This window comes from Nomascus leucogenys, chromosome 1a, assembly GCF_006542625.1.
Source record: "Nomascus leucogenys isolate Asia chromosome 1a, Asia_NLE_v1, whole genome shotgun sequence".
NCBI lineage: Eukaryota > Metazoa > Chordata > Mammalia > Primates > Hylobatidae > Nomascus > Nomascus leucogenys.
In genome coordinates, this window is record NC_044381.1 from 58,748,765 (window position 1) to 58,774,216 (window position 25,452).

General features: G+C 40.0%; 1 protein-coding gene across 2 annotated transcripts in view; it reads left to right on the forward strand.

Annotated features, from left to right (window-relative positions):
* Window positions 1-1,774: 1,774 nt before the first annotated feature.
* CARNMT1 (carnosine N-methyltransferase 1) overlaps window positions 1,775-25,452 on the forward strand; it is a 48,131-nt gene continuing 24,453 nt past the window's right edge. Inside the window, exons 1-3 of one of the 2 annotated variants that reach the window (XM_003267422.4) lie at window positions 1,775-2,240; window positions 12,801-12,996; window positions 13,819-13,982. In XM_003267422.4, coding sequence (XP_003267470.2) covers window positions 1,807-2,240; window positions 12,801-12,996; window positions 13,819-13,982 — 794 coding nt within the window. In that variant the 5' untranslated portion in view covers window positions 1,775-1,806. Of the gene's footprint in view, window positions 2,716-12,800; window positions 12,997-13,818; window positions 13,983-25,452 lie in introns of both variants that reach the window. The other variant, XM_030809806.1, reaches the window with a different exon arrangement.

Below are 25,452 nucleotides of genomic sequence, written 5' to 3' on the forward strand. Positions count from 1 at the left end.
CTAGGGACAGGGTAAAGCAATTATTCACACTTGGCCGAGCATGGTGGCTCATGCCTGTAATACCAGCACTTTGGGAGGCCCAGGCAGGTGGATTGCCTGAGTTCGAGACTAGCCTGGGCAACATGGTGAAACCCCGTCTCTACTTCAGTATTTTCAAATACAAAAAATTAGCCAGGTGTGCTGGCGCATGCCTGTAATCCCAGCTACTCGGGATGCTGAGGCAGGAGAATCGCTTGAGCCTGGAAGGCGAGTTGCAGTGAGCTGAGATCGTGCCACTGCACTCCAGCCTGGGCAGCAGAGCAAGACTGTCTCCAATTCATATTTGTAATCCTTTGCACTTTCTTTTTGAATTTTGAAACATGTATTGCTGCATTACTATCAATAGACTCACATTTTAGAAAACTTTTATATAAAAATGTTAAGTCATTTTAAGCATTACCTTTATTTCAACTATTAATTTAAATAATGAAAATATGAAGCCACTTCACTTTCAATATGATTGTAACTTTTTAACAGACTTTGTGGTCACTGGGCATATTTAACCCCTCGAATAAAGCAATCTTTCCCTTTTATCATTACTTTGTAAGACTCATTTGCTGGGTGGTGGATTAAATTGAACAGAGTACGTTATTTCTTTTTTTTTTTTTTTTTTTGAGACGGAGTCTCGCTCTGGCGGGATCTCGGCTCACTGCAAGCTCCGCCTCCCGGGTTCACGCCATTCTCCTGCCTCAGCCTCCGGAGTAGCTGGGACTACAGGCGCCCGCCACCAAGCCCGGCTAATTTTTTGTGTTTTTAGTAGAGTCGGGGTTTCACCATGTAAGCCAGGATGGTCTCGATCTCCTGACCTCGTCATCCGCCCACCTAGGCCTCCCAAAGTGCTGGGATTACAAGCGTGATCCACCGCGCCTGGCCCCAGAATAAGTTATTTCCCAAGAGCCACCCTTAGATGCTGGTAGGTGTCATGGTCTACCCAAGACCAGGTGCTGGATAGAAGGTCCTTGCATTTTCCTTATCTGCTGCCATCCTCAGTAAACGAGGAATTAGGACTGCCGCAAGCCCCTAAAGACTGGAAAGATGGGACCGGCGCGATGGCTCACGCCTGTAATCCCAGCAATTTGGGAGGCCGAGGAGAGTGGATCACCTGAGGCCAGGAATTCCAGACCAGCCTGGCCAACATGGTGAAACCCCATCTCTACTAAAAATACTAAAATTAGCCGGGAGTGGTGGCGCCCGCCTGTAATCCCAGCCACTCGGGAGGCTGAGGCAGGAGAATCGCTTGAACCCAGGAAGCAGAGGTTGCAGTGAGCCGAGATCGCACCACTGCACTCCAGCCAGGGCGACAGAGTGGGAAAAAAAAAAAAAAAAAAGAGTGAAAAGATGACGGCGCCCACTTCCGACCCCCTTAAGTAATTAAAAATAGGAATTCATTTAGGAAGCGAATTACAACTTAAATTAGGGTGGATACAAGACGTTCCTTCTAGACTTTCTGAAATAAAAATTCCTAATAAAATCATCAAAGCCGAACTTTTCCTTTTTGCCTTTCCCTTCCTTGCTACTGCCTGGGACTGCGTTCAGCCTCCAGCTCAACAATCCGGCACTCGCAAGCTCTGAAGTCCCACCCACGCGGCCGCGCACAGGTAACCGCAGTGCCAGCCCCACCCCACCTACGAGCTCCTCCTCCGCCCCCTACCCCGGGGCCTCGGCCCCGCCCTTGGAAGCGTGGTCGTGACGTCAGCGCGCTGTCTCCGAAGCCCGGGAGCAAATGAGCGCAGACCGCACGGGCCCTCCGCGTACCAAGGCACACGCATGCGCGTTGGTTCTGGGAGCGCTGAAGACCTGGCGGAGCCCAGCGCGGATGGAGGCCTGAGGGTGGCGGGGGCGGAGCGCGCCGCGAGCTGGGGGCATGTCCGCGGCGGGCGCCGTCTAGAGGAAGGCCAAGCAGCCGCCACCACGCTGTCGGTCGCGGCGAGACGCAAGCGAGCCAGGCCGAGGGCCGCGGCGGCGATGCAGCGACGGCGGCGCCCTCCGCCGCCCACCTCCCGGCTGCCCGAGGGCTGCGGGGGAGGAGGCGGTGGCGGCAGCGAGGAGGTGGAAGTGCAGTTTTCCGCCGGGCGTTGGGGCTCGGCCGCGGCGGTTTCGGCGGCGGCGGCGGCGGCGGCCACGCGCAGCACCGAGGAGGAGGAGGAGAGGCTTGAGCGTGAGCACTTCTGGAAGATCATTAATGCCTTCCGCTACTACGGGTAAGGAGCCCGTGGCGGACCCCGGCCCAGACCGTCGGGGCGCCCACTGGTGGCGGCGGACCCGCCGGAACGGGGGCGCTCGCCGTCCCGCCGCCACGCCTCCGAGGCGTCGGGACCCGGCTGCTGCAGCTGACCTCCGGGCCCCGAGTCACCTCGCACCACCCCAGCCCCTCCCGGCCCTGCACACCCGCGTGTCCGCCGCGCCGTCTGCTGCACAGCCTCGTGTCTTCTGACCTCAGGATCAGATTAGCTCTCCTGCCTCCGTCCTCGTAAAGGTTTGGCTTTGAGGCCGATGGGGGTGACCGGAGAAGCGCTGTAACAATTTCAGATAGAAGAAGATGGTGGTAGAATCGTCCACTGCTGGGCTGATTGGTGTGTGTGGTCGATGTCCTCCAAACTGAACACACGGAGAGCCCAAGTTCACCTACGCGTGGGATGCTGTAGGACGTATTTTCCCAAACTGTTACCAGTGCCTGTAAGAGCAGTTTAAGATTTCCACCCACCCCCTCTTTGGCGCTGTGAACGCACTTGCACTTTTGTGTGAGCGATTGAATGATGCTGCTCAGTGTCTTTAACTGGTGGGTGATTAAGGGCGGAAGTGGTCCGGATATTCTAAAATTTGCTAATGATTAGGAGAGAAATGAGAGAAGTCACAATAAGAGCTGCCTTTACGTTCTTTTTTTCTGCAAATCTGTATCTAATTCTCCCTGGCGTGCTAGGCACTGTGGTAGGACCTTTAAGTATGCTCCTCATTCATAAAAACAGCTCCCTAACTTCCACGTTTCTTCTAGATAGATGTTAAAGTAGCTTAATCACAAAATTATAATTCCAAGAGCTGAAAGGGACTTAAATCAACTGGATTTTCAGGTGAAGATAACACTTTTATTCACGTAAGAGATATGAGTCCGCCGGTGACTATGTTCTGAGGCTGCAATTGGAATCAGACAGACATGACCTCCTACGCAGGTAAACCTGTTCCCATAGGTGGGTTCCTGCTGTGCTTTATGCAAAGTTTTTTTATATTGTTCATCTTATGTATTATAGTTTTCATAAATCTCTTACTTTGCTGTGACCTCCTCAAGGGCAGGGGCTGAGTCTTATTTATTTTTATGTCACTAGTGCTTGGCATATGTTGTTTAAGCTCTGTTTTTAACAAAACAAATAGTAGCAAAGAAATACATTTCTCATTCCCAAATAGTCTGTCAAGTTTTTGACTGATAGTTAAATTAGTTTACTAGTCTGAATTTAGAAGCTTGCTTAGTGAAAGCTTAAAAAGTTATTTGGAATCTGATTGTATACGTGATAGGAACTTTTGAACTTCGAAGATCTTGATGAAATAATTTACTGATTAAACTCAGAAATAGGGACCAGGGACAGCATTACTTCACAGAGCCCAAAAGAGTAGTTTGGATATTTTATTTCTCCGGATTTAGTAGTAACAGAGGGAGCAAGGCAGACCATTGGAGAATTGATTTAATGCAGGAATTGTGACTGAAAGAACCATACAGTTAGGAAAGGCAGCTAACATCAGATAGCTAAGAGTGGGAGATACAGAAAAGTCTGGTACCTTTTGCTCTTGAAAAATCTAGAAAGAATATTGGGAAGTGTCTTGGGAATATGGTGGACCCATTTAGTTAAGTGTGTAGTTGCACTTACTTTTAATATATTAGGACCAATTTAAAATGGATATTTATGGGTAAGTATGGGATGGGACTTTGTTGGGGTAGGGGTTGATCAGGAACTGAAGTGTGGCAATATAGAGAAGAGATCTTGTGTGAATATTCTAGTGGTTGTGATACTATTTCCTATACTCTCTACCAGTGTAATGTTGGATTCAGGACATTTCATTTTTTAAAAAAAATCGTTTTTATTTGTATATACTCTCTTGAAACACTTCAGATACTTGGACTGAAAATAGTGTAACATCAAAAATATGCTTTTTAAAATGTCACTTAAAGGCTAGGGGTACAGAAAGCTTATGTAGCAGAAAACAGTGGATTGTTACATTCTAATATTTTGTGATCTTCTAGACTTAAACTGTAGCCACTAATCATATCTGGATAAATTTAAGCTAAAATTAATTAGTATTTAATAACCTTTAAAATTTAGTTGCTCAGTTTCACTACCCATATTTCAGGTGCTCAATAGCTACGTGTGGCTAGAGTCTGCTGTATTGGACAATGCAAATAAAAGCTTTTCCATTATCGAAGTAGGTTGTGATGGACAGTCCGGTTCTACACATTTAGCAAGTACAGTTGACCCTTAAACAATATGGATCTGAACTGCATGGGTCCACTTATACACAAATTTTTTGAAATAAACATATTGGAAAATTGTTTTGAGATTGCAACAATTTGAAAAACTTAGCGAACTTGCATAGCCTAGAAATAGTGAAAAAATTAAGAAAAAATTATGCCACGAATGCATATGTGTAGATACTAGTTTATCATTTAGTACCATAAAATATACACAAATCTATTATAAAAAGTTAAAATTTATCAAAACTTACACAAACACAGATCTTACATGGAGCTATTTGCAATTGAGATAAATGTAAACAAGCAAATATGTAGCATTAAATCTTAGTTGCATAAAATTATCTGTAGTAGATACGGTAATACTGTAATAATTTTGTAGCCACTTCCTGTTGCTTTTGCAGTAAGCTCAAATGTTGCCAGTATCTGCTTAAAATAATCACTCTGCTTTTGTCTGTCAAGTACATTGCGTTTAGCAGTAAACATATCATCAAATTTAATGCAATACCATAAACCTTAAATAACACCATGGGTCCCATATAACACCAAAAGTAAATTGTGTATAGCAGTAAACAGATTTCATCAAATTTAATGCAATACCATAAACCTTAAATAACACCATGGCTCCCATATGACATGCCACTGGTGATGCTGCAAGTGCTCCCAAGAAGCAGAGAAAAGTCAAGACATTACAAGAAAAAGTTGATTTGTTTGATATGTACTGTAGATAGAGGTCTGCAGCTGGAGGTTGCCCCCCAACCCCATTTCAGACAGAGGATTCATCTTGTAATCAAATAATGTAAACTTACAGTATTGATAAATGCAGTGCAGTAGCGTAAATGTATTTTCCCTTTCCTACGACTTTCTTAATATTTTCTTTAGCTTTATTGTAAGAATGTAGTCCATAGTATATTAACATACAACATATCTGTCAGTTGTTTATGTTATTGGTAAGGCTTTCGGTCAGTAGTAGGCTATTAGTAGTTAAGTTTTTGGTGAATCAAAATTACATGTGGGTTTTTGACTGCACGGGGGTTGGTGCCCCTAACCCAAGTATTGTTCAAGGGTCAGCTGTACATCCAGATTTTGCAGGGTTCAATTTTACTGCAAAATGTCTTTTAGTTAATATGTAGGAGATTTAGTTAAAAGGTCATAAAGCAAGGAGTGTCTTTTGATTAATATTTTCTCTTTCTAATGGGTTTCAATTTTGTGATTCCTACCGATTTTGCTTAGATGACATTCTCATTAAGGTAAAAACGGATATAGCTCATTTGTATTGAATAGCAAAAATGTTAGTTTTATAACCCAGTCTTGTTATGAATGAAGCACCTCAGCACATAGAAAACACTAGAGTTGAAAAGCTGAAAGTCTTTTCAGAAACTTCTTACTTTTAGAAATAACGGGGTGAGATTTTTTAATATTCAGATTTAGAGCTGATTTTTACAGGTGAGGATGTGGATAGACACAAAGCAGTAAGCAACTTGCTCAGGGTTACACAATCCAGTTGTGGTAGAATCTGACCTAAAATCCAAAATTGTTACCTAAAATTTCACTGTGCATTAATGTGGAGTTATACTAGTAAGACAAATTTAATGTTAGATATTTAATAAAGATTTAAAATGAATCAAGACAGGCTTTATTTCTGACAAGTTATGTTTTTTTCTATTTGGATTTCCTAGAGTAGTTCAACTAAGTGCAGAGGAATGGGCCTGTGACCATGGCCTTTAGATCAGACCTGGTATGGGGTCACCCTGATGACAGGTGACTAAATCAGAGTTGAGGTCACTGCTGACACCAGGTTTCTAGAGAGAGTTGGAGGTAGAGATACCACCATTGGGGAAAAATGGCTACTAAGTTTACTTTCTCCTCTTATCAGCAAGAGGATGTCGCCTCCTGATGCTGACTTAGTTCAGAACCAAGGAGAGTCCGATTTTTGTAAAATACTCCTTCAAAGCAGGTTTGGCAGAGTTTCTTAAAAGGGCCAGGCAGTAAATATTTTAAGCTCTGAAGGCCAAGTGGTCTCATGTTACAACTCATCAACTCTGCCCTTGAATGGAAGGAGCCTTAGGCTTTGTGTAATCAAATAGTGTGGCTGTGTACCAAAAGACTGTACAAAAACCAAGTAGCCAGTGGGCCCCTGCCTTAAAGCAATTCTGATAGGGTAAGCATATGCAGGATAGTGAAGTTAGCCCCATTTATAAGGGTATAATAAGGATTGGACTATATTCTGAACTTTACTAAGATCCCACCTATTTTAAGAGTCACTGGTGGATGTATGTTATGGCAGCTTTGCACACCATTAAGTAACCAGGGGTTTAAGGATCTCATCCTGCTCTGTGTAGTTACTTCTGTATCAAAAGTAAATTACTTCTGTATCAAAAATTGACAGCTCTTGTAACCAATCTATAACTCATCTCAACTAACCCTTGCAACCTTGATATTACTTGGTGATAAGTAGTCTCCATGGAAAACCAAAAGTGGCACCTATGGGAATATAACTGAACATTTATTGCTTTTTACATATGCTGAAATACAGAGATATTGAATAATGACCAAGATGACAGTTGTGTTTTAGAATAATTCATCTGATTAGAGGTGGGGCAGGAAGGGCAGGGGAGGAGTTAGGAAGTAGAATTGAAAAGTATCCTGGGCTTATTGATTGTGGGACTAGGAGAAGAGGCATTTAGGATGACTCCTTAATTTCTTTTTTTTTTTTTTTTTGAGTCTCGCTCTGTCACCCAGGCTGGAGTGCAGTGGCACAATCTCAACTCACTGCAACCTCTGCCTCCCAGGTTCAAGCGATTCTTCTGCCTCAGCCTCCCAAGTAGCTGGGATTACAGGCACATGCCACCATGCCGAGCTAATGTTTTGTATTTTTAGTAGAGACAGGGTTTCACCGTGTTAGCCAGGATGGTCTCGATCTCGAACTCCTGACCTGAAGTGATCTGCCCACCCCGGCCTCTCAAAAGTGCTGGGATTACAGGCGTGAGCCACCACGCCCGGCTGATGACTCCTTTAATTTCTAACTTGGGTGCATTTGTTAATCTTAGCCATGAAGGAAGGAGGGCAGGTTTTTGTGGGGCATATGCTAAGTTCACTTTGGATATGAGTTTTGAGGTGTGGTGAGAGGGAAGTTGTGGGGCATCCAGAGCCCGGGAGTAAACACTAGGAAGAAAGCTCTGCGAGGCTATTCAATCTGTCTGACAGTGAATTGTAAACTGTTGAAGCTCTGCTGTTTGCCTAACTTGATGTGGCCATTTTAGTTCCTTTAATGTCATAGTCTGCTGTTAGGAATGTAAATTTATGGAGTCTTTCTGCACATCATTTTATATCAAGAGCCTTAAAAACACTAACTCCTGGCCAGGTTTAGGGGCTCACACCTGTAATCCCAATACTTTGGGAGACCAAGGTTGGCAGATCACTTCAGGTCAGGAGTTCAAGATCAGCCTGACCAACATGGTGAAACCCCATCTCTACTAAAAATATAAAAATTAGCCGGGCATGGTGGTGTGCACCTGTAGTCCCAGCTACCTGGGAGACTGAACCAGAAGAATTGCTTGAAGCTGGAAGGCAGAGCTGGCAGTGAGCTGAGATCATGCCACTGTACTCCAGCCTAGGTGACAGAGTGAGACTCCATCTCAAAAAAAAAGAAAAAAGAAAAAAGTATTCCTTCTCACCTGGTAATTCTGGTTTTGAGAATTTATACTAATTTTTTTCCTAAATTGTAGACAGATTTTGAACACAAAATGTTCATCATAAAAACAAGTAAGTGTCTAAATGCCCACTAGTTGGGAAATAGCTAAGTAACTGTTGGTTACCTAAGATGGAATGATGAACATCCACTTTGTACCCCGCAAATATAGACAATTATAATTTGTCAATATACAGCTTAAAAAAGTAAGATGCCAGATGACTTTTTTTTTCTTCTCTTTTTTGGAGACAGGGTTTTTGCTGTGTTACCCAGCCTGTAGTGCAGTGACACAATCATGGCTCGCTGCACCATTGACTTTCTGGGCTAAAGCAATTCTCCTACCTCAGCCTCCCAAGTAGGTGAGACTACAGGCATGCACCACCACGCCTGGCTAATTTTGTTTTTTTTATTTTTTTGTAGAGAGGAGGGTCTTGCTATATTGCCCAGGCTGGTTTTGAACACCTGGCCTCAAACAGGCTTCCCGCCTTGGTCTCCCAAAATACTGAGATTACTGGCATGAGCCACTGCAACTTTGTATTAAGCAAAATGGAAATGTGCCAAAAGGTTAGAAGTGGTTCCCTCTAGAAGAGGAATTATTAGGCCTTCTTTCCCTGAGTACTTTTAATTTCTACATTTTTCATACTTTGAACATTTTAGTAAGATAAATGAGATATAGCTACTGCTTTTTTGAACAGTAGGTATATATAGTATATTTATACTACTATATATACTATTTATACTATATATACTATGTATATAGTTTATATACTGTATATAGTAGATATATACTATGTATATAATATATATGGTATGTATATAGCAGTATATATATACTATGTATGTATATACTCTATATAGTATATTGAACAGTAGGTATATAGTATATATATTTTGAGTGCTTGCTGTGCTTTCAGCTATTGGGCTAAATCTTTTGAGTACGTTATTTCCAATGAAACCCTGTCTGCTAGGCAGAGGAACTTAATGCTAGCTACCTAATTATGAAGATGTTTCAGAATAATCAGTATTAACTGACTTGGTTTAGTCCCTGGTATTTATTAAATCTCAATAAATGGTAGCTTCCATGATCATCATCATTGTTCATTCATATCTTGCTTCTGTATATGAGAGAGTTGGACAAAGGAAGGAGGTAATTTGCCTGGTGTCATGTGGCAAATAGCTCTCATAACCTGGATTTCATCCCTGATCTTTCTGACTTCAAAGCTCATTATTATACTCTCCCCAGAGGGGGATGTCACTGGAGCTTCTGACAACTTGATCTCTTCACCTTATCCCTAAGGGCCCCCCACACCAAGCCACCACACACAAGCTTGTAAAAATGCGACCAGCCAGGTTTTTGCTTGTTTGTCAGGAGCTTCTTCTGAAGTTCATTACTGTTTGGCAGTTGGAATAATTTGGCAGAGGGTAAAAATAAGAAAATTGTTTGGATGAATAAAGATTTAAGAAACCAAATGACAAAGGTATTGAAAATGAAAGTGAAATTGAAAATGAAAATGAAGGCTGGGCGCGGTGGCTCACGCCTATAATCCCAGCAGTTTGAGAGGTGGAGGCAGGCGGATCAGGAGGTCAAGAGATCAAGACCATCCTGGACAGTATGGTGAAACCCCGTCTCTACTAAAAATACAAAAATTAGCTGGGCATGGTGGTGCGCACCTGTAGTCCCAGCTACTTGGGAGGCTGAGGCAGGAGAGTTGCTTGAACCCGGGAGGGGGAGGTTGCAGTGAGCTGAGATCACGCCACTGCACTCCAGCCTGGGCAACAGAGCAAGACTCCGTCTCAAAAAAAAGAAAGAAAAAATGAAATAGAAAATGAAAAATACTTCCATTTTCATTTAATATTGAATTAATACTAATGAACATTTAAACATACACACATATACAGATATAAAATGTAAGGAATGATACAGTGAACACTTATCAATCACCTAGTTTTTAAAAAACATCCTGTCTGTTTCACCCTCAGAATTATTAACCTGAATTTTTACTTCTTTGCTTTCTTTGTAGTTTTTCCACATATGCTTAGTCCCTAAATAATAATATTTAGTTTTCTATGAAATGCAATTGTACATTATGTATTTTCCGGCAATTGTTTTCAACAAATGTATATGTTCTTGAGGTTATCCAGATGGTGATGGGAGTAACCAATTTCTGCCAAAATATATTTAGAGGTTTGTTCTGGGCCAATATGATAGTGACTGCAGCCTGTGATTACACGATCTCAAATGATCCTGACAAAGTACGCCCCAGGTGGTCAGGTTACAGCTTGGTTTTATACATTTTAGAGATACAGGAACTACATGGAAGGTATACATTGATCTCACCCAAAAGGTAGGACATCTTAAAGAAGGGGTTACAAGTCATAGGTGGGTTTTAAGGATTCTTCAGTTGGTAGTTGGTTGATAGAGGTAAGCTATGGTAAGTAGAGAGGAATGCTTGAGTTAAGATAAGAGACTTGTGAAAGCCAAGGTTCTTGTTAAGTTAAATGAAGCCTCCTAGGTAGCAGCCCTCAGAGGGAAGAGATACTAAATGTCACTTCTTAGACTTTAATGTTGTCAGGCTCTCAGTTAATCTCTCCTGGATCCAGGAAAGGCCTAGAAAGGGAGGGCCTGGTTGCATTAATGGAGATTCTTGACAGATGCATATTTCCCCTAGGAAACATGGCTTTGTGGGGCCATTGAAATCCGTTGGCCATGTGGCAGCCATTTCAAAATGTCAAATATATTTTGGGGTAAAATATTCTGATTTCCTTCTGAGTCTGCTATTTGTCATAAGATGCCATACCAGAGTCAGGTTGGAAAGTAAGCCGTATTATATAGGGTTAATAAAAACCTATCCAACGAGATTTTATAATTTGTAAGGCATGACGCCCCAGGCCTCTTAGTGAGGAACTTAGAGAAGAGAGAAAAAATAAAAAAGATCAGTGTTTAGTCCTCACATATTATTGTATGAGCTGTAATTTACTCATTTCGCTGCATTCCACTGTATAACTATACTGTAATTTGTTCATTCTACAGTAACTATGTGATAATTTCTGATAATAGACCTTTGGGTTGTTTCCAGATATTTTGTTCCTTTTTTTTTTTTTTTTTTTTTTGAGATGGAGTTTCGCTCTGTCGCCCAGGCTGGAACGCAGTGGTGCAATCTCGGCTCACTGCAACCTCTGCCTCCCGCGTTCAAGCGATTCTCCTGCCTCAGCCTTCCAAGTAGCTGTGATTATTGGTGGACGCCACCATGCCCAGCTAATTTTTGTATTTTTGTAGAGATGGGGTTTCACCGTGTTGGCCAGGCTGGTCTTGAACTTCTGACCTCAAGTGATCTGCCCACATTGGCCTCCCAAAGTGCCAAGGGATTACAGGGATGAGCCACTGCACCTGCCTGTTTGTTATCTCTAACAGTGCTGTGATAAAGATTGTTCATGTTTCATGGGGCACATTTGCAAGAGTTTCTAGGATATAATTGCTAGGTCATAAGGCAAGTACCATGCTAAGTTGTACTAGGTAATGCTCTAAATTTAATTTTCCAAAGTGGTTGCACTGATGTATGCACTTACCATTAGTGTGTAAATGTCCTAATTACACCATATTTTCACCAATCACCAAAATTTGATATAGTCAGGATTTTAAATTTTGGCCGTCTTGTCAATGTAAGAATGATATACTATGAGTATATATTTAACTTTTAAAAATGATGTTCTCATAGCCAGGCATGGTGGCTCATGTCTGCAATCCCAGTACTTTGGGCGACCAGGGCAGGCAGATTGCTTGAGCCCAGGAGTTTGAGACCAGCCTGGGCAACATGATGAAACCCATCTCTACAAAAAAATACAAAAATATTAGCCAAGTGTGGTGGCACATGTCTGTAGTCCCAGTTACTTGGGAGGCTGAGGTGGAAGGATGGCTTGAGCCTGGGAGACAGAGGTTGCAGTGAGCCGAGACTGTGCCACTGCATTCCAGCCTGGGCGACAAGAGCGAAAATCCCTCTCAAAAATAATAATAATATAAGTAAAAATGATGCTCTATTTTCTGGTTTTATGAATAAGTAGTCCCCAAAGTGACCTTTGGGTTCATTTTTGGAATGCAAATTGTGGGTATTGTTAAGTAAAACACTATAGAATTTTAATTTTTTATTTGCTTAGTAATTTGTAGTATATAAGATCTTCTATGATATTTTAAAAAATTCAACCTGGTTAGCTTTTAGTTAATTTCAGGACATATTTTGTGTGTCTTATAATTTCACAGCAGTATTTCGCTACTTAAAGATGGAAAAATCTAAAGCTGGTTTTGCTGAAAATTTTAAGTTTAAAACACAAAACTAAATTAATTGTACATTAATCTTTTTCCCCTTCTAATTGGTGCATATATTTACTTTTACTAGTGATAAACCATTTGTATTTTGGTTGCTTAGAGAAGGATTTGTAATAAAGTAAAAAGATTTACAACTTTCTAAGCTCATGCCTTTTTAAAGCCAAGAGATTGTAAATGGTAGGACAGTATCCAGCATAATAAGGAAATAATTGTACAGAAAGACAACCTTAAAGTAAGATTGGCCTCTGGTGAGAATTCTTTTGTGAATTTAAAAAACACCTTTTATGTTTTAGCACCAGTATGCATGAGCGAGTGAACCGAACAGAAAGACAGTTTCGATCACTTCCAGCTAACCAACAGAAACTACTTCCTCAGTTTCTTCTTCACTTGGACAAGATCCGGAAATGCATTGATCATAATCAAGAAATACTGCTGACCATTGTGAATGATTGCATACATATGTTTGAAAATAAAGAATATGGAGAAGATGTATGTGAAAGTTTGTTCTATTTGTGTTTATTTTAGGGTCAACCTCTGTATTTTGAGGTCTTTTATTTTCTGGATTTCATTTTTATAATCCGGCACAGGCTATTTGCTCTACTCAGAAAGTTTTAACTTAAATGTTCAGTCATTTGATTAGGCTTAATAGCCAGAGACTGGATCTGTTCACTGGTTTTCCTTTTTTAAGTACTAATATAACTGTTGGGATTTTGATGCATTTTGACATAATGTTCTGTTTTGGGATACAGGGTTAGTGACGTAAATTTTTTAAAAGCAACTTTACTAGCTAGAAATTAATTTCCCTTGCTTAACTCATATTTTTTCAGTGTCTTGTATCTATTGCTGTTCATCTTTTATTGTAAGAAATTGTTTTCACTTATAAATCTCAAGGGACTGGCAGTACACAGAAACTGAAGTCCTCTTTTTGTATCCACAGGATGGATACAGTTGGGCCACTCCAGTGTGAGCCTCTCCATGCTGCCCCATCAATGACCTGCAGGGACTTTCTTCCCTCTCTTAGAGAGGATGTTCGGTCTCCATAGCAGCTCAGTTTGGTCCTCTCCTGAGTAAAGACTGCTTAATTATATGGTGGTTTTATGATTAATGGACCTTAATCTTTTGAGGGTAGCAGTGAGACCACAAAACTCTTTTCATTTAGGATCTCAAGCTGCACTTGAACCCCAGTTGAGGTGAGAGGCTAGTGATTTATCCACTAAGCCACCTATATAGCCCCTTAGTAGCATGTCTATTTAACCATAATATAAGTGGATTACTCTCTCAGAAGCTAATTGATGTCTGTTTTTTGAACAGGGGAATGGAAAGATTATGCCAGCATCTACATTTGACATGGATAAGTTAAAATCCACGTTGAAACAGTTTGTGAGAGACTGGAGTGAAACTGGGAAAGCAGAAAGGGATGCCTGTTACCAGCCAATCATTAAAGAAATTTTAAAAAATTTTCCAAAAGAGAGATGGTAAATAGTACCTTGTTTTTAACCAAGTTTTTAAAGTGTATAAACACTTTATGAGTTTCTTGATAAAATGTTTCACAGTCTTGCTTCATTGTTATAGTTGCTGTGTGCCTGTATGTTTTACATGTGTGTTACATTTGTTATCGGATGCTCTGTGTGAGGTTACAGTTATTATTTTGAATAATTTTTGTGCTAGTGCTTAGGGGAAATTACTTAGAAATTAAATAACAAGGTTAGATCTAAAATTATCAATGATGTGTATCTTTTTATAATTTGCTTTATGGCAAAGCAAAAAAACTGTAAACTTTTAATTCACCTCATTATGACATAGTTGTAAACAAGTGAGGGATCTGTACCTCTGAGCAAGCAGAGATTCTTAACTTTTTTGTGCCTTGGAACCATTGTTCAGTCTGAAGCCCATGGTCTGCTTTTCAGAATAATTTTTTTTTTTTTTTTTTTTTTTTTGAGACAGTCTCACTCTCTTGCCCAGGCTGGAGTGCAGTGGTATGGTCTTGGTTCACTGTGACCTCTGCCTCCTGGGTTCAAGTGATTCTCATGCCTCAGACTCCGAAGTAGCTGGGACTGCAGGCTTACACCACCATGCCTGGCTAATTTTTGTGTTTTTGGTAGAGACATGGGCTCACCATGTTGGCCAGGCTGGTTTCGAACTCCCGACCCCAAGTGATCTGCCTGGGTCTTCCTCCCAAAGTGCTGGGATTACAGGTGTGAGCTACCTCACCTGGCCCAGAATAACAATTTTAAGTGAATAAATTTAAGTGCATATGATTACAAAGAAAACAATGATTTTGAAATACAGTTATCAAAATATTTAAAAAGTAAATTTGTGATGCATGTTTTTTTAATTCATATATCACTTTAAATACAATTTAGCTGCAAGTGTAATTACTGTATTATGAAAATGCTGAATGGGATATACACTGTTTTGAGAACTTCAGCTAATGTGAAGTGAAAATATGTGTGATTTCTCTTCGTGATAAAGTCATAGGTATTGCTAAAACTATTGTTGTTTGTTGCCTGCATCCATAATTGAAGAAAAAAAATCAGTTTCTGAAATTAAAATGTCATTTTTTCCCGTTCCTTCAGAGACTCAGTGAATTCTATCCACAGACCTCTTGATGGGTAGAGTTTAATCCACCTAACCTCAGTCCCAGGTTAGGAACGCCTGATTTAGGGGTATATATTTAACGAAAGCTATTGGATGGAATTCAGTCTTATTTAAAGATCTTTTAGAGAGGCTCCTTTTCCTCCTCTCCTTCGCCTCCTTATTGATTGACGACTTTATGTTTGAGTATATGCTTTCAGAAATTTCCATACATATGTGTCTCTTCTCTCTATTTTTTGTTGGGACATTTTATTTTATTATTATGTATTTATTTATTATTTTTATTTTTCACTCTATCGCCCAGGCTGGGGTGCAGTGGCACTGCTCACTGCAACCTCTGCCTGCTGGGCTCAAGTGATTCTTGTTCCTCAGCCTCCCGAGTAGCTGGGATTACAGACACCTACTACTATGCCTGGCTATTTTAACTATTTTGAAGTAACTTTAAAATTGCAGATAAATTGCATGAATTATATGGAGACCTCCTGAATTCACTTATACTTTTTACCTGAATTCACCAGTTTTTAACATTTTGCCACATTTGCTTTTACTGTTTCCTCTTCCTTCTTCCCTCCCTTCCTCTTTCCCTTGCATTATGTATGTGTGTGTCTGAAACCATTGAGGAAATTTAAACCTGAATACTGTTAGGTAATTTACAGTCTATATTCAAGTTTCATAATTTACTGTGGTTCATACTGATAACTCTTAATTCCAGTCCCAACTCTTTAGGGTTGTCCTTGGTTTTCCCTCTTCTCTATATCTGTTTACCTCGCTTCTAACATCAATACATTTACTTATTCACCCAGTTGTCTACAGTACACACAGAATGGTTTCAGAATTGCTTCATCCATACCTCTGTGAAAAAGAAACCTACTAAAAGGAGTTCGGGATTTGCTAATAGTTATTTTTCCCTTAGACTAAGGTTGTATAGTGAATTTATTCTTTGCAATTTTCCCAAATTAGCTCTCCCTTTAATCCCCAGCTTCCTAGTGTTTTATTCCCTCCCTTTATTCTGTACCCCATTTGGATAATCAATATCATTGGCATCTTGTTTATTCATCCTTTTATTCTTTGGGGTTTTTTTTTGTTTTTTTTTTAAGAAAGTAGGCCGGGCGCAGTGGCTCACGCTTGTAATCCCAGCACTTTGGGAGGCCGAGGTGGGCGGATCACGAGGTCAGGAGATCGAGACCACGGTGAAACCCCGTCTCTACTAAAAATACAAAAAATTAGCCGGGCGTGGTGGCGGGCGCCTGTAGTCCCAGCTACTCGGAGAGGCTGAGGCAGGAGAATGGCGTGAACCTGGGAGGTGGAGCTTGCAGTGAGCGGAGATCGCGCCACTGCACTCCAGCCTGGGTGACAGAGCGAGACTCCGTCTCAAAAAAAAAAAAAAAAGTAAGTAGATGTGTTTTTTTTTTTTCCTCTCTCTCTCTTTTTGTTTGACACAAAGTGTTGCTCTGTCATCCAGGCTGTAGTGCAGTGGTGTTATCGTAGCTCACTGTAGCCTTAAACTCCTGGGCTCAAGTAGTCCTCCCACCTCAGCCACCCAGCTAATTTTTTAATATTTTTTGTAGAGACAGGGGTCTTGCTATGTTGAACAGCTGGTCTTGAACTGCCAGCCTCAAGTGATCCTCCTGCCTCTGCCTCCCAAAATATTGGGATTACAGGCATAAACCACTGTGCCTGGTCTTTTTGTTTTTCTTTATAATTACCCTCTTTCGTCATCCACAAAAGGTAATATACGATACATTTATTCTGTACCTTGCTTTTTTCACTTAGTGTATCCTGGAAGTAGCTATGCTATCAGTTCACAGAGATCTTCAGTCATTTTTTTTTTTTTTCCCAGCTGAAGATTACTCTGTTACTTGGATGTATCATAGTTTATTCAACCAACTTTCTCCTACATTAGGCTATTTAGGTAGTTGGCAGTATCTAGCAATTATACATAATGCTAAAATTAATAACTTTATGCATATGTATTTTTATATTATTGGAGGTATAACTAATTTTTATTTTAAAATAACTTTATTTGATAATCTTTTAAAAAATCCATAATATAATTTCAGAAGTAATATCTCCTGATTTCCCCTTACCGAATTTTAGAATATAAATAATGCAGAAGGATCTGTTTATTTTTCTTTGCAGCAGTTCCTGACCAGTCCATGGTGAGAAATATCAGTTGGCACTTAATTGCACCATAATAAATTATACCCAGTAAGGATGATTTTTCAGGTCTCAATGCGTGGATTATGGAAATTTTCCATCATGCATTTTTTTCTGCTGCAATTATAGGGCCTGTATATACTTATGAGAATTGGAGCTAATATCAAAGACAAAAAATTGTGGGGCCCTTTCCCCGACAGTCCACCAAGTTTTGAGGAAAACAAGTATCAGTTGAAATAGCTCTGAAGAATCTATCTTCCTGGTTCTGATAAGTAGATCTGATGGTCTCTGATTTAACAGTACATATAGATAAGATTTTTTAAAAACACAGTGTAACAACTTGAACTTTGCCATGCAAACTCTGTAACCCACTGTCCATATGGTTCTGTATTTGGGCATGGATCATTCTGAAGAAAAATAGAGCTCTAATTTTTAAAAAATTCTTAAAATTTGAAGACCTGTCCAGGTGTGGTGGCTCACGCCTGTAATCCCAGCACTTAGGCTAAGCTGGATGGATCACTTGAGGTCAAGAGTTCGAGATCAGCCTGGCTAACATGGCAAAACCCCATCTCTACTAAAAATACAAAAATTAGCTGGGCATGGTGGTACACACCTGTAATTCTAGCTACTCGGGAGTCTCAGGCAAGAGAATTGTTTGAACCCGGGAAGCAGAGGTTGCAGTGAGCCAAGATCATGCCACTGAACTCCAGCCTGGCCAATAGAGCAAGGCTATCTGAAAGAAAAAAAAAAAAAAACCAGAAACTTGAAGACCCTCAGTACCTGGGCTCTTAACTGACCCAACATATTAATGTACATTCTGAGCTCAGATATAAGTGATAATCAGTCACATCTCAAATAGTCAAGGATGTACAGTGTTCGGCATCAAGAGCTTGAAGCTCACGTTTGCTAGCAGAAAAATCGTCAGATAGTTCCTTTCATCGGGTATGTGTGCAGGAGAGTATCTTTCATTTAAATTCTTAGAAGTGGGATTGCTGCATAACACATTGATTTCAGTTTCTGTGGGTCAGGAGTCTAGGCTTGGCTTAACTGGTTCTTCTGTGCCGGAGCTTACAAGGCAGCAATCCAGGTGTCTGCTGGGCTGTATTTTCACCTGGAGACTTGACTGGGGAAGAATCTGTCACTCATATTTCATTTTGTTTAATTGCAGTTATAGTACTGAGGCAGAATTGTTTTCATTGCGGCTGTAGGACTGAGGGTCTTAGCTGCTCTCTGTTTGTCAGTTGGAAGCCTGCCTCATCTCCTAGAGGCAACCCACAGTTCCTTGTCTTTCCCAAAAGGACCACTTCATCAAGCCAGCAAGGAGGGTGTCTAGATCAAGCAAGCTGTCAACCATCCTGCAGTGTTGAACAGTCATAGAGCTGGGTGTCAAGGCTTATGTCTATAATCCCAGTACTTTGAGAGACCAAGATTAGAGAATCACTTGAGGCTAGGAATTCAAGACCAACTTGGGCAACATAGTGAGACCTCATCTCTACTAAAAATTTGAAAATTAGCCAGGTGAGGTGGCATGCACTTGTATAGTCCTGGCTACTCTGGAGGTGGATGCCAGGCAAGGGGATCATTTGAGCCCAGGAGTTCAAAGTTGCAGTGATAACATTACTGCATTCCAGCCTGGGCAACAGAGCAAGACCCTGTCTCAATAATAATGGCAATCACAGGAGGGACATCCCATCAACTTTGCCATATTCTGTTGGTTAGAAGCGAGACATGGGGACCAGGAGGTAGGGAGCGTGGGAGCACCACTACAGGGTCTGTCTGCCACAGTCATTACTATATTCTTCTATAAGGGTTGCATTGTTTTGTCTGTCTACTGGCAATGTATGAAAGTGCCTGTTTATGCACAGCCCTGACAAATACTGTAGTTTTAAGCTTTTGACCTTTTGCCAACCTGATGGGTGGGAAATTGTATGTTGGCATAGTCTTAATTTGCATTTCTCTTATGGTGAGTGAAACTGAACATTTTCATATGTTAAAGGGTCATGTTACATGTTTTTTTTTGAGAATTATATATTTATGTCTTTTTCCCTCAGTTTTTTATTGAGGTGAATGGCATAAAACAAAAGTAATCATTTTAAATAATTCAGGGACATTCAGTACTTCCACAGTATTGTACATCTACCACCACTGTGTAGATCCAAAACATTTCATCAACCCGGAATAAAACCTCATACCCATTAAGCAGTTACTCTCCATTCTCCCCACCCTGCCTCCACCTTTATTATTTAGCAGTTTGACTGTGAGGTGTCTTAAATGTGGTTTCCTTTGTATTTATCTTGGTTAGGGTTTGCTAATGTCTTGGGGTTTAGGTAGATCTATATCATCAATTCAGAAATTCTTTGCTATGTCTCTTCACATTATTTTTCTATCATTTCCTCTACTTCTTTCTCTTCTGGTTACATGTATATTAAGTATTAAACCATTTCATGTCATCTCTTAGGTTTCACATGACTCTTTCCACACACTCCTTCTCCTCCCAGCCCTTTATGGTATAGTTTGGATAATTTCTGTTAACCTAACTTCAACTTCACTGATTATTTACTATGCTAATCTGCTGATAAGTCCTTTGAAAGAGTTCTTGGCCTGAGGTGATAGCTCACACCTATAAACCCAGCACTTTGGGAGGCTGAGGTGAGTGGATCACTTGAGGTCAGGAGTTCAAGACCAGCCTGGCCAACATGGTGAAACCCTGTCTCTACTAAAAATACAAAAAATTAGCTGGGTGTGGTGGCGGGCGCCTATAATCCCAGCTACTTGGGAGACTGAGGCAGGAGAATCCCTTGAACTCAAGAGGCAGAGGTTGCAGTGAGCCGAGATCATGCCATTCTAGCCTGGGCAGCAAGAGCGAAACTCCGTCTCAAAAAAAAAAAAAAAGAATTTTTTTTTTTTTTTTTTTTTTTAATAAGAGAGAAAAAAAGAGTTTTTTTTATCTCTTATACTCTTTTTTTGATTTTTTAAAAAATTTCTAGCAGTTACATATACATGCACACCCCTATGCATATACTCTCTCTGTACCCAAATTCCCTCTTTGTATACATGATCTACCTTTTGCACTACATGCTTTAACGTACTTTTCATGATTATTTTAAAATCCCTACCTGATGATTCTTACATTCTGTTTGTGCAATTGTTTTCTCGAAGGCTTCCTTATGAGTTCCACATTTTCTTGCTTCTTTGCATGTTTCTTAATTTTTTTTTTATTGAATGCCAGGCATTGTATGTAAAGGAATAGTAGACAATAAAGTAATATTAATGACCAGAAAAAAATCATTTCTCCTTAGTCTTATTAGGCCACTAGTGGGCTGGGGGGTGGGGAGAGGGGTGGTGCTGACTGACTGAATCATTAAGTGATTTTAATTTCTAATATATTTGCATGTATTAGCTGCTTCTGCTAATCACTTATTTGTCCATAAGCCTTGCATCTAGAAATATGGCAATGTAGGAATATTACTGCTTTCTGAAGTTTCATATGTATCTCACCTTTTATTTTATGTTTGATGATTTTAATATTTTTCCTGCATCAGAGTAGTAGGAATATCTTTGCAACATTAAGAAATACTTGGTATGGGTTACTTACACCGAAAAAAAAAAAAAAAAAAACTTGGGTTGGGCATGGTGGCAAACACCAGTAGTCCCTGAGTCAGGAGGATTGCTTGAGCCCAGGAGTTCATGGGTGTTGTGTGCTGTGTGCTGTGATTGCACTTCTAATAGCCACTGCATCCCAACCTGGGCAACATTGCAAAGACTTATCTCTAAAGTTAAAAAGAAAAAAATTTTAAAATAAACTAAAGTTTTTATAGTTTTAATTCCCAAGTTTAGGTCTTTGATCCATTTTGAGTTGATTTTTATATGTGGTTAACGTAAAAATCCAACTTTATTCTTTTGCATATGGATATCCAGTTTTTCCAGTACATTTGTTAAAAAAGAAAAAAAAAAGACTGTCCTTTCCCGATTGAATGGTCTTGGTAGACTCGTTGAAAATTAGTGGACCATATATGCGGGTTTTTTCTGGACTCTATATTCTGTTTCATTGGTCTGTGTGTTTGTCCTTATGCCATAACATACTGTTTTAATTGCCGTAGCTTTATAAATTTCAAAGTCAGGAAGTGTGAGGCCTCCTTTGTTGTTTTTCAAGATTATTTTGGGGACCTCTTGTAATGCTTGTGAATTTCAGGTTTTTTCATTTCTACAAAAAAGTTTGTTGGAATTTTGATTAAGGATTGTGCTGAATATATAGATTGCTTTGGGTAGTACTGAGGTCTTAACAGTGTTAGATCTTACACATTATCACAGTATGTCTTTCCATCTATTTAGAGCTTTAATTTCTCTCAGCAGTGTTTTGTAGTTTTCAGTGTATAGGTCTTTCACTTTGGTTAGATTTATTTGTATGTGGCCAGGCGTGGTGGCTCATGCCTGTAATCCCAGCACTTTGGGAGGCCGAGGCAGGCAGATCATGAGGTCAGGAGTTCAAGACCAGCCTAGCCAACATGGTGAAACCCCGTCTCTACTAAAATACAAAATGTAGCTGGGCGTGGTGGCGTGTGCCTGTGATTCCAGCTACTTGGAAGGCTGAGGCAGGAGAATCGCTTGAACTCAGGAGGCGGAGGTTGCAGTGAGCTGAGATCGTGCCATTGCACTCCAGCCTGGGCAATAGAGTGAGACTCTGTCTCAAGAAAAAAAAAATTATAAAGATTTATTTGTATGTATTTAATTCTTTTAAATCAAACTTGTCCAACCCATGGCCAGTGGGCTGCATGCGGCCCAGGACAGCTTTGAATGTGGTCCAGCATAAATTCGTAAACTTTCTTAAAACATTATGAGGATTTTTTTTTTTTTTTAAGCCCATCAGCTGTTTTTAGTGTTATTTTATGTGTGGCCCAAGACAATTCTTCCAGTGTGGCCCAGGGAAGCCAAAAGATTCGACATCCCTTGTGTTAGGTGCTATTATAAATAGAATTGCTTTCTTAATTTACTTTTCAGAATTTTTGTTGCTAATGTAGTAGAAGCACAACTGATTTTTGTGTGTTGATCTTGTACCCTGCAATCTTGCTTTATTAGCTCTGTTAGCTTTCCTAGGGATACTTTGTGGATCACATTATGCAAAAAGAGGTAGTTTTTACCTTTTCTTTTCCAATTTGAATGCCTTTTCCTTGTTTCTGTTCTTAGGGAGAAATCTTTCAGTCTTTCACCATTGAGTAGCTGTGGGACTTTCATAAATACCCTTTATCATGTTGAAGAATTTTCTTAGGGTTTTTTTTTTTTTTTTTTTTTTTTTTTTTGAGACAGGGTCTCGCTCTGTCACCCAGGCTGGAGTGCAGTGGCACAATCTTGGCTCACTGCAACCTCTGCCTCCTAGGTTCAAGTGATTCTCCTGCCTCAGCCTCCCGAGTAGCTGGGATTACAGGCACCCACCACCACACCCAGCTAATTTTTGTATTTTCAGTAGAGACGGGGTTTCACTATGTTGGTCAGGCTGATCTCAAACTCGACCTCAAGTGATCTGCCCACCTTGGTCTCCCAAAGTGCTGGGATTACAGGTGTGAGCCACCACGCCCAGCCAAATTTTCTTAAAGTTTTCTAAAGGTTTTTCTGATAGAGTGCTGAATTTTGTCAAATATCTTTTTTGCATCAGTTGAGATGATGTATATGTTTTTTCTTCCATTAATGTGATATATTTCATCAATTGATTTTCTTGTGTTGAACCACCCTTGCATTCCTGGGATAAGTTCCACTTGGTCATGGTAAATAATCGTTTAAATAAACATCGTTGTTTCCAAAAAGATGTTATATTCTTAAAGTTTCTAGCTAGTATTCTCTCTCGATATATTCAGTGCCCTGCTTTATAAAGTAATAGATACTAGTTTAATACTTTCAATAAAGTCCAGGTATACCTCAAAATTCGAAATACTTGTTGCTGAAATATCTGTAGGTTTTAATTGATAAGGCTTTTAATAGAAATGTACCAAAGTTTGAGTGAATGTTGGAGGCTGAATGTGAAATGTTTATATCAACATCATTTCTGGCACTTAAAACATGACTTTGTTTATACTCAGTGATTATAGAATCATGTATGATACCATTAGTTAGTATAACAGTGTCAGCAATACTAAAAGGGCATGGCATTATTAGATAATTATAAGATAATTAGTGAACTAGCACACACTGTTCCTTTTCCATTGTTATTACTTCACAAAATGTAAACTGGTGAGGAAAGGATGAATTAACTCGTCCTTTGGTACTAATAGGTTATTTTTAAATAAAAATAATTTAAAACCGTTCTGAATAAGTAAAACATTTTGCAGGATTTAAAACTTAAAAGGTTTCAAGGGATATATAGTCTCCTTTCCATAACCGTTCTTCATAACTGTTCCTCAGTTACCCAGTTTCCTTTCCTGAAAGTAATTGTTATAAAAGTGGATAGGTATATATAAACTTTAAATGAAATACACTGAAATGTAATATCTATCACACTTTTTTTTGTTACATTTCTTCGTATGCTATTTGTTTTACTTACTTGATTTAGATTGATTTCCTTATAGTAGATAAGGTGAGCTATCAAAAAAACCTAAACAGGAAACCTAATAAAACACAGTAAAGGCTGCATCCATATTAAAATCATAGCTTTGCCAGAATAAATAAACCCTAGAGCCTGGAAAAGGGGCATTAGGCCAGGTGTGGTGGCTCATGCCTGTAATCCCAGCACTTTGGGTGGCCGAGGTGGGCGGATCACTTGGGGTCAGGAGTTCGAGACCACCCTGGCCAACATGGTGAGACCCCGTCTCCACTAAAAATACAAAAATTTGCTGGGCGTGGTGGCATGCACTTGTAATCCCAGCTACCTGGGAGGCCAAGGCAGGAGAATCGCTTGAATCCGGGAGGTGGAGGTTGCAGTGAGCCAAGATCGAGCCACTGCATTCCAGCCTCAGCAACAGAGCGAGACTCTGTCACAAAAAAAAAAAAAAAGGAAGAAAAGGGTCATTAATTGTAGCCCTTCAGAACCCAGGTTGATTCTAGATAAATTCTGGTCAACTTTGTGTCTTTCAGATAAATTTCTAGGACTCTGTTTATGCTACAGTAAGTACATGGGGAATTTAATGTCTTTATACTCAGGCTCGAGTTAACACAAATTTATGTCAGCTAGCCTTTTATTGTGTGTGTGGGTGTGTGTGTGTTTTAATTTCACCGAAGGCCTTTTCTAATTGAACTGCCTATAGAAGATCATATACTTGCCGGGCGCAGTGGCTCACGCCTGTAATCCCAGCACTTTGGGAGGCCGAGGCGGGTGGATCACGAGGTCAGGAGATTGAGATCATCCTGGCCAACACAGTGAAACCCCGTCTCTACTAAAAATACAAAAAATTAGCCAGGCGTGGTGGTGGGCGCCTGTAGTCCCAGCTACTCGGGAGGCTGAGGCAGGAGAATGGCATGAACCCTGGAGGTGGAGCTTGCAGTGAGCCAAGATTGCACCACTGCACTCCAGCCTGGGCGACAGAGCGAGACTCCATCTCAAAAAAAAAAAAAAAACAGATCATATACTTAATGAAATATGTGTAGAATTAACTATATTTGTGGTCATTAAAATATTTTTCCTAAGGAAACACATATATCAGTTTCTCCAATGTGTCTATGTTTAGAGTTTTTAATATGCCTGAGTTTGCAAGCACAAGCAGCTTTGAAGCCACAGATTGACTTGCTTTTGTATAGAGTCTGTTAATTAAGGAAATGCTGTTTTCATATCCTCTGGTTTGTTTTTGTTTTAAATAGGATTTGAACACTAGTGAGCAGTTGCTCATTGAAATTTACGATATATATGTTTTTAATTTAAAGAATGAGCTTAAGGTTTAAACCTTTTTCTCACGTATGAACATAAACATAATGTAATAACTTCTTAACTGATGGTCAGATCAGTATGTATTGAGATTTAAAAAAAAATTTTCCAAGTGAATGTCTAATCATTTAAATATAAGAATTCAGTGCTGTAAAGCTTATAGTAGGTAAGGAAATATAGATTCTTAAGTTTGCATCCTATCTGGAAGGAAGGCTAACATGTAAAATCACATTTTTTGAGTCTAAAAGTTGCTGGACTGTATTTTTTAGATCTTAATTTCATTAGCCCATTCAATTTTAGAAGACTTGGAAGTGATTTGTGGGGGAAAATCTGTTACGTCTTTGCAT